Here is a 10063-nt window from a genome sequence, read left to right as displayed (position 1 = left end):
TGTATTTTTTCCATTCTCGTTTTTTATTGTTCTTGTCTCTGTTGTAAAAATGAATAAAACCTGAGTTTTGATTTAAACAAAATATTTAATTTTCTTTATTCATAACTTTAATTAATAACACATTAATTTGTTGAATGTGGCAATCATAATAGTTGTGAAATAATACGCAGTCCATTACTGATAAAACAAAATCCCTTAACATTGTACTTACATATATTTAAAAGATGATAATAGAATTGGAATATCTAGAGGTAGGTAAATGCTCAGTCATTGTCATCATTGCATTGAAGACATATAAACATTTGTGAACATTTCTTAGAAACAGTGATCTTTAGTGCAAAAGTTGTTATAAACAATTAAGTTATTTTTTCTTTAGTAGAATCCTTGTTTTTTCAAGGAACAATATAAAATGGATTTAAATAAAAAAACAATTTTTATAATAACCGGAGCCTCAAGAGGTATCGGAAAAACTATGGCAGTAGAATGTTGTCGTTTATTTAAGCCTAATAGCTTGGCAATTTTGTTTGCCCGGTCCAAAGAGGGTCTTGAACAAACCCACAAAGAAATACAAGCTATAAATAATAACATAACTGTGAAAGTGCATTCGATTGACTTGGAGAAGGCTTTGCTGGATGACTACCAAAAGGCTTTAACCGATGCTTTGGCTGGTATCAAAGTAAAAGATTTTGAGCGAGCATTTATAATTCATAATGTGGGTTCAGTTGGTGATGTTACCAAAAGTGCTAAGGAACTTTCTGACATTGATGACTGGAAGAAGTACTATCACTTGAATGTCTTCGGTTTGTGCGCATTGAACTCTGAATTCATGAGCCGTTTTAGTGATCTACCAAAGCTAGTTGTCAACATTACATCTGGGACTGGTATTAAGCCATATCCTACAATGGGACAGTATTGCTCGGGAAAAGCTACTCGGGAAATGTTCTTCAAGGTTTTGGCTGTAGAAGAGAAGGACACTATTGTACTGAATTATTCACCGGGTCCTGTTGATACTGATTTCATTACTAACTTTCAAAAGATTTCAAAAAATGAAGAACTGAATAAAATGTTTGAGAAAATAAAACGTGAGAAAACAATTCTGACTCCCGAAAAGACAACAGAAAAGTTTATAAATGTATTGAAAGAGTTTAAATTTGAATCCGGAGGTCGCGTCGATTATTTTGATTGAATATAGGAATATACATTTTTTGAAAAAAAAAGCAGCAGATCGGAAAATAAAACTATTGAAGCATTATTTTTTTAACTAATTGTTTTAAATACATTATTAAATATTACAGATAAAATATTATTACATTATTAAACATAAAACTTATTTAACTTTTTGTATATCTTATTGTTTAATATAACTAAAGTCGAATATTTAAACAAATTTTTCTTACTACAGTCTAATGTGTTTTTATTTTACGATTTGATCTTGAACATGGATACTGATAACATCAGTTTCGGACTTAAAATCGAAGTTGTTTCGATTTGATTAAGTTGTGTTCACCAAGGTTCGAGGTTACCTATATTATATATCGTAATCGTGATTTTTCTTTCCTAGGATTTTAGATATAAAAGCCTTGACAAACTATAATATCTAAAAAATCAAAGAATATAAGGTTTTTAGAAACAAACAAATACAATTTTTAACAACTAGTTTTAAAAGCTGCGTTTCATCATCAAATAAAAGAAATAACTCATATGAGATTCGGGGTTGGAATTATTTTTGAACACGTAATACAACAAGACCTAGAAACCCAGGTTCTTTCATTTAAAAATATTAGGGTTAATTTCAATTGGTAATTGATAAGGTAGTGTGAAACTTAGTTGAAAGAAAAGAGGCGGTCAGTGTTTGAAAAGTAAGTGAAAGCAAGATAGTTGTATGCTTTTCGTATGACGTAGATGTACATCGTTTTATTTTCCCAGGGTAACCTTGGTGGATCATTGGCGATAGTAAAAAGTGGCTAATCGGATCGATAATATGATCATTAATTAGTCACTTATAAAGTTGTGTTATCGACAGGAACAAGTATAGAAGATTGTAAAATCTTACTAATATTATTATATTAAAAGTAATAGAAAGTTAAAGTATAGAAGATACTCAGATTTAAGAGTGGCAAATTGTTGGGGAAATATTCTCCTCAATACTATTGCTTCAAATCGGTATTTCTCTATTTTGCACACACCTGATTCCACCTACATTCCTAAGTCTCTTTCAAAATCTCCCTCCACAATTGATTTGTTTCTAACAAACAGTGATCCAAATCTTTCTAACCCAACAACATTAAACAGATTGGGTTCCGACCAACTCCCTGTTTGTCTAGAACTTAATTGTAATGTCTCAACAGTTTCAGAAAGAACCTGTTACAACTACAAAGCAGCAAATTGGACTAGGTACAAGTCTTTTGTTAGAGAAAACTTAAATCCTAATGTTGTATCCATCGAAGACATTCATTCATCCCACGAAATTGACACGTACGTTGAACATTTTTCTGAAATAATCAAAAGGGCTACTGATTTCTCCATACCCAAAAAACCTTCTACCAATATCCACAAACTTACTCTACCAAACTATATTCTTTCTCTTATCCGTTTAAGAAACTCTGAAAGAAGAAAATGGATACGATATAGACAGGACACTTTTCTCTCTAACTTAAAATTCCTAAACAACAAGATTAAGATTGAGATATTTTCCTTTAAAAATAGAGACTGGGATTCGCTTTTATCAAGTTTTGATAAAGCCAGTAAGCCTTTCTGGAAAAAGGCAATATCATTCTACCATTAAGGATTCAAAACGACCTATTTATAACACAAAATAAGAAAGCAAATGTCATTGCTGCTACTTTTTACAACAATCACTTAATCTCAGCTCATCTTAGTGATAATATTACTGAAAGTGAGATCCAGGATCTTCTTTTAGAAATTCCAAATAGAGAAACAACAACGAATGCAGATTGTTTTACCAACCATAAAACAGTGAAGCAACTCATTAAAGCAACTATCTCCAAAAAATCCAAAGATGTAGACAACATCAACAACACTCTACTGAAAAAACTTCCAGTTAAGGGCACAAGATTCCTTACCGTCCTTCTTAACTTTTGCATCAAACTTAGTTATTTTCCCAGCAGTTGGAAAGTTGCAAAAATTATACCTATTGCGAAACCAGGAAAACCACGTGAAAACCCACTAAGCTACAGACCCATAAGCCTACTTAACTGTTTGAGTAAAATCTTACAGAAAACTATTAAAGACAAGATACAGTGCCTTGTCGATGACTTAAATCTTTACCCAGATTATCAGTTTGGTTTTAGACCTAGTCATTCAACTATACACCAAATTGTTAGAATTAAAAATTCAATAAAACAAAACCTTGGTATAAAGAAATCTACAGGTATGGTCCTTTTGGACATCGAAAAATCCTTTGACACAGTCTGGCACAATGCCCTTATTTTCAAACTTGCCAAATTTAACTTTCCTATCCTAATCATAAAAATTAAAAAAAGTTTTCTGGAAGACAGAAAATTCGCAGTCCATTTGGAAAACGTAAGATCCTCAAAATATGAAGTTCCCGCAGGCGTCCCGCAAGGATCTGTTTTGGGCCCATTTGTATTCAATATTTGTTTGCCTGATTTCCCGATTCCCAACCCAAATGTTAGCTTAACAATGTTTGCTGACGAAACCGTTTTATTTACCTCCGGTGTTTTTTATTTTAAAATGTCTTTACCGAATTGCAAGAAGCCATAGTTCTTATTGAGAAATATTTTCACAAATGGAAAATTAAAGTCAACGGTACTAAGACAATAGCAACATGGTTTACACGGCGAAGTTGTTACTTACCGGACAAAAAACTAAAAATCGAATGGTCGGATAACTGCAAATACCTCGGCATATTTTTAGATAAAAAGCTTACTTTCTAAACACACATATCTAATACAATTAACTAAATCAACTTAACAATAAAGATTTTATATCCTTTCATTCACACGAACTCAAGTCTAAGCAAGCAAAATAAATTAATAGTATTTAAAACTATTTTCCAACCAATACTACTTTATGGCGCACCTGTTTGGTTTGACTACAAGACTCCATGATAAGGCTAATGCTTACACAGTTAAGAACCTTGTTAACAAACAACAAGAGAAATTTTTCTTAAACTGCTCCTTCTCTGACAACAATCATATCAGAAACGTATCTAACCAAAATAACACCTAAAATTACTGTCAACTTCTGCATTTTGTTGATAATGGGGCCTAAGCAATACTAGTTTTTAAGATACTAATAAGGGTTTTTCTTAGAAGCGTTTTCCCTTGAACCATAAATTAATTTTAAATAACACTTCTCTTTATTATATATATTTGAATAAAAGATGTAAAGAATTAAAAATGTTCTAAACCACTTGCTAATGAAATAATTTAAAATGTAAAAGAAATTGTATATTAGGCTACAAATAAATAAATAAATAAATTATAAAAGGATAGATAATTTTAATGGTTACGTTTACTTTTTTTATGATTTCTTGAACATGAAATCCAAAATTTAGTTTACTGTCCAAGTGGACACCAAGGTATTTAACATTTGATTTCCAGTTTGCTTCTACGCCGTTGATTAAGAGGGAGTAAAAAAGCCTGAGTTTTCAAAGCATTTATCTTAATCTTCCAATCATTAAAATACTGTTGAAGTGCATTCAAAGAAGATTGCAAATTGGTTTCAATAACGGAAGCAAGTGAATCAGAAGAAAATACAAAAGTCTTATCTGCAAATATATATTGCAATTTTGAAAAACAGGGAAATCAGCAGTAAAAACTGTATAGAGTATTGGGCCAAGAACGGATCCTTGAAGCATGCCTGCAGTACATTCAAAGATTTCCGAAAGATTTTTGTTAACAGAAACAACTAAACTTCTTGATGACAGAAAGGACTTTACAATTTTTATTATACACATGGGAAAGTTAAGCATTACAAGCTTGTGTAAGAGCCCGTCATGCCAAACAGAATCAAATGCTTTCTCAAAGTTAAGCAAGACCATAACGGTACTTTTACCATTGATAAAATTGGTTTTAATGATTCTGATTATTCGATCAATTTGGTGGACTGTACTATGGTACGGTCGAAATCCAAATTGTTAATGTAGTACAAGTGACATGATGGTTAGTGCGTTGGACTGTCATGCAAGGGGTCTTGGGTTCAATCCCTGCCTGTGCCACCTTAATTTAAAAAAAAAAAAATTTGCGCGGGTACTGCCTCTTGCGAGGAATTGAAAAATCCTTCAAGAGTAAATCTTGTCATGAAAAAGTGCTTTCTCAAACTAGCCGTTCGGATTCGGCCTTAAATTGTAGGTCCCTTCCATTCCTGACAACAGTACTCTCACACAGGAATGGTTGAGAGTTGTAAGTCACTAGGCCCTGGTTCACAACGGACTGTTGCGCCACCCAGTTTATTTAATTTAATGTGTGACATTAATTTTTTTTTAATTATTTTTTTCAAAACAATCACTTACAGAACTTAGTAAACTTATAGGACGATAACTTTCACGTTTCCAATCCAAGGATTACATCAACAACTTCCGTAATTGTTATATACTCTTTCTGATCATTTAAGGTACTGGAGTTGATCGAATGCAATGATTGCAGAACTTAAGATTCGCTTTTTAAATTATCAAAATGAAACCTCTGTCATGGAAACCCCTTTAAAGAAATTCTTAACAGCTATACGACTTATTTTGCTTAACATATTGAAATCTTTCAAAAATTATTTTTTTTATTTGTTTAATATCAATTAGAGTTTACAATCTCAAATATAGTAACGAAGTTCTTAAATTATACATTAAATCTACATATATACAAACAAAATTAAAATTATTTTTAATTTGTTAAAAAATACAAGTTCAACATATTTCTGAATAAATTTCTACTCTACTGCTAATGGAAACTAAAATCTATATTATTTGGCACACTATTAATCTCCCTAATACTGCGAGTTATGTGTTCATTAAACGCATAATTTACTCTATGAACGTTTTCCCGGGACATGGTTCGAATTCTTAGCTCTGTAGAAGAAGCGTAAAGATCAATTAACTAAGGACAATCATTATAATACTGTAAAATATCACTAACAAAATGTTCTAATGTCTGCATAGCATTGTTCAAGCCTTGTTTGTGTACTACAAAATTCTAAAAATAGAATCAATTGAACTGCGTTTAAGTATAGTTAATTTTCAAATCCAATCCAAATTAGGAATGTGGCAACTCTATTATAATTTCGAATTAAACATCAATAGAACAACTCAACAATACAACAAGTGGTCTTATTCAGTGTTTTCGTTTTGCGTTGAGTGAATTCGAATTACATAGGTATTTATTGTTTTACTAAGCCACTGGACTGGAATTGGACTGACTCTGGCACTCTAGCATTCTGCTGGCAGCAGATACACTCATTTCGAGATCACGAAAAAACCCCAAAGCTAACAACCTAACTAAATTACTGGAATTCGTTTCGTTGACTCAACCTCAACGAACCAACCTTCCCATCAGACGCAGACCAGCACCAGAGTAGAGGCCAGAAGCAGCGGAACTGGTGTCTATGCTTTGGTGGTGTTTGGTGTAAAGATTTTAGTTTTTATATATACGTTACGTACTCATTTCAAAAGTGTTGTGTTTGTTCAACCAGTAAGTTAAGTTGAACTTTTACTTTTCCATTTAATTACTTATGTACGTACTCGGCGGTTGTTGTCGCGTTGCTGTCGTCGTCGTCTCGTCGTTCCGGTCTTTGAAAAATCGATAAATTTATTCAAAAAATAAAATAAACCTGTCGACGTCGTCGAAATGGATCTCAACAAAAAGACAATCTTTATCCTCACCGGGGCTTCGAAGGGAATTGGCAAAACTATGGCCATAGAATGTTGTCGCTTATTTAAGCCCAAAAGTTTGGCAATTTTATTTGCCCGTTCAGCATCTGGTCTGGAAGAAACAAAGAAGGAGATTCTAGCTCTAAACAACGACATCACCGTCAAAGTGTTTTCCCTTGATTTGGGTGAGATTTCGGCTAAAGAATATCACGAGACTTTGGATGATGCCTTGACCGGAGTTGAGGTTAATGAATTTGAGCGAGCATTTATTGTCCATAATGTGGGTTCGGTGGGAGACGTAACCAAATCGGCAAAGGAACTTTCTGACATCGATAATTGGAAGAAGTATTTCCACTTGAATGTTTTCGGAGTGTGCGCGTTGAATGCGGAATTCATGAAGCGTTTCGAAGATATCCCAAGACTTGTGGTGAATATTACGTCAAAGGTTGGCATCGAGCCATTCCCGAGTATGGCAGAGTATGGGTCTGGTAAGGCTGCACGCGAGATGTACTTCAGAGTCTTGGCACTGGAAGAGAAAGACGTAGTTGTACTGAACTACTCACCAGGTCCTGTTGACACTGACATGACCATCATTCTGCAAAACGAATCCATGAGTGAAGAGTTGAGGGAGGGTTTCCGGAGTTCAAGGGAGCAAAAGACAATTCTAACAACTCAACTTACCACTGCTAAGTGCTTAGCAGTGATAAAGGAATTCAAATTCAAATCTGGTGACCATGTTGACTTTTATGATTAAAATTTGAATTGTTATTAACTCTTTGATTTCTTTAAATACCTGACATTATAAAAACTGTCTCAAATATTTTGTATTATGAATGTTAGTTTCTGAATGTATATGTATTTCTTCCCACGGTGCTTTTAGTTTTAAGTCTTTTATTTTTAATAACAAATAAATTAATTTTTTGTTGTTGTTTGCTTCAAACATCTGGTTATTGAATTTATTTTGTTTGTTATGTGATAAAGAACATCATTATTCTTATCTGTAGCTATAGACACCCCGAGCCAATAACAATAAATGTTTTAACAACAATAATAATAAATATTTTTTAATTGAGCATTAAATAACACGGTAAGAATTATTATAATACATAGATAAAGCTTCAAAGATTAGATGATGATTATTGCTTTGCAAAAGCTTTCATCATTCGTTCTGTGTTTGCTGTAATGAAAGATTGAATCTCTATGAGATTATTAATTGTAAGAGATTAATGATTAAGTTCCTGGTAATAGCTACAACCACTATTATGAGTCGACATAAAGTTAATTTTAAAGAATTCAATGACGCTTCAAATTGACAGTGCACATGTACATGGTGTACATTGATAAGCTGAATTATTATCAGTATTTAGGGCTTGTATTTTTTTACCTGCCTTATAGGCTGAAATCGTCACGATGTTAATCGTTTAATGCATTCCAAATGTTTGCTTTCAAAAGATAACTACTTAATTTACTCCAAATTAAATAAGATTTTAGACATAATCTAGCGGAATGAATGTAAATCGAGCCGATACCAGCCAGATACTTCCTTTGGTTGTTTCTAGCCTAGCTACGGTGGTATCTTTGTCACTGAAACGATGGAGTAAAAATACATTAATGCTACGTTTCACTAGTATGCAAGATCTAGGTTCACCTTTATCTGTCACACAAAGTGTGTAGTATCCAGGAGTCCTGAGTCCTCGAACAACGGCTCTTGGATCAGGACAATATCTTCCCCGTTAGTCGCCAGACGGAGAAGAAGTGAGGCCGAGGCCTTTATGGAGTGTTGGAGATTAATCTGTACTAACTGCAGCATTTTGGCTACAATTAGGCAGATCAACCTCCACCACGGTTTTGTTTTGATCCTCTGTGTCTGAGGATGAACCCAAGAGTTCGTCCTCGCTCAGAAGGATCATGTTAAGGTCGTCCTCAGTCTCCATTAAAGATGGACTGTCCACGACTTTTGTAGAGGGTGCATTCGCGATTGGAGAGGACAAGGGTGCATCGTCACCCTCTGTTAGGAGAGAAGACGACGTCCCAGGTTCACCAACCGCTAGTTCACCTTCGGTAGTTTTTGGAGGCCCGCTTTCCGCGTTAACCTCATCTTTTTTATATATTCGAATTTTAATGGTTTCGAAACCATAGTTTATGGAGCCCTCGTTTAGGGCTAGAGGAGCCAAGGATTCTTTATTGAGTACCACAATGGCGCTCCTATAAAGACCCTTCACCTCCAGATAGGGTATCCGGATACTTTTTTGTTAGTTTTTAACGTGTAAAACAACAGCTGAGATGTCAAAAAAAGAATCCAAAGGTATCTAAGAATTTCTGGGGTATGTAGGTATCTGACAGAACAGCTGATTCAACACAAAACTTGAAAATTGATTTTGCCTTTTAGTGTTTGTTGGTAAACAAAAAGATACAAAATGTTAGTTGAATTTGTATTTGAGGATGTTCTGTACATAATAGACAATGAAGAAGCTATTTGCCACCGACTTTTAGAAGGTAATTATGATCTAATTTTTAAGCTTCAAAATTGACTTATTTTGTTCTCGTTTTGTAGATGACCAATTTGCTAAATTTCCATTAAATGTTTTATCTTACAAAAATTTTAACTCGAAGCTTAAATGTTCCCTGCTTTTTGTGAAGAGCTGAAAGTTGTTTTTACTTTTTGACAGATATCTCAATACAGCTATCCAACTCGTTCAACAATGTATCTAAAAATTCACTCTATCCAACACGAGATTAAAGAAAAACTTTTTGTCTAAATAATTGTTAAACACGAAAGACGTTAAAAGATGGTTTTCTTAATTTTCGAAATTTTATTTATCAGATAATCAGTAAAGTTTCGGAGATATTGAGGGTGACAAATTATTAGGTAAAAATGGCGATCTCAAGGCAACCTAGCCTGAGATCCAATTAGCGCTATAGTGCGCCGTTTTGATACGACAAATTATTAAGTAACGGGTGTTTTTTTTTTAGACATAGAACTTTAAGCTGGGAACACCTCTTGGTTTTTTCGAATGTGATAAGCTTTGTCTGTCACAGGAATGTGTTTTTTTAACGGAACAAAGCGAACTAAGAACATTTTACAGTCGCTTGTTTAAGCGCCGGGTAGCTCTATTCAGAAAAAACATATTTGTTTGAAAGCGACTATCACACTTTGTTGTGACAGCTTTTTAGGTATTAATTTGACTATCACCTTACGTGCATTAAATTCGTTCATTT

The 10063-nt window shown here is 33.6% G+C and overlaps 2 protein-coding genes across 2 annotated transcripts; both read left to right on the top strand.

Annotated features, from left to right (window-relative positions):
• The first annotated feature begins 249 nt into the window (after positions 1-249).
• On the top strand, positions 250-1401 carry LOC129945787 (sepiapterin reductase-like). Its single transcript, XM_056055707.1, has one exon. The coding sequence runs from the start codon at positions 410-412 to the stop codon at positions 1184-1186; it is 777 nt and encodes a 258-aa protein (XP_055911682.1). The 5' UTR covers positions 250-409; the 3' UTR covers positions 1187-1401.
• A 5034-nt stretch (positions 1402-6435) lies between these two features.
• On the top strand, positions 6436-7784 carry LOC129947182 (sepiapterin reductase). The gene has a single exon (XM_056057634.1). It carries the CDS (start codon positions 6822-6824, stop codon positions 7596-7598), a length of 777 nt encoding a protein of 258 aa, XP_055913609.1. The 5' UTR covers positions 6436-6821; the 3' UTR covers positions 7599-7784.
• The last annotated feature ends 2279 nt before the right edge of the window (positions 7785-10063 follow it).

Source organism: Eupeodes corollae, chromosome 2 (assembly GCF_945859685.1).
Source record: "Eupeodes corollae chromosome 2, idEupCoro1.1, whole genome shotgun sequence".
NCBI classification, from domain to species: domain Eukaryota; kingdom Metazoa; phylum Arthropoda; class Insecta; order Diptera; family Syrphidae; genus Eupeodes; species Eupeodes corollae.
Note: the sequence above shows the minus strand (reverse complement) of the source record. Positions and strands in the feature narration are given on the sequence as shown.

Excerpts from the sequence above, each read along its gene's own strand:
- LOC129945787 (XM_056055707.1), top strand. The coding sequence starts at position 410 with ATGGATTTAAATAAAAAAACAATTTTTATAATAACCGGAGCCTCAAGA.
- LOC129947182 (XM_056057634.1), top strand. The coding sequence starts at position 6,822 with ATGGATCTCAACAAAAAGACAATCTTTATCCTCACCGGGGCTTCGAAG.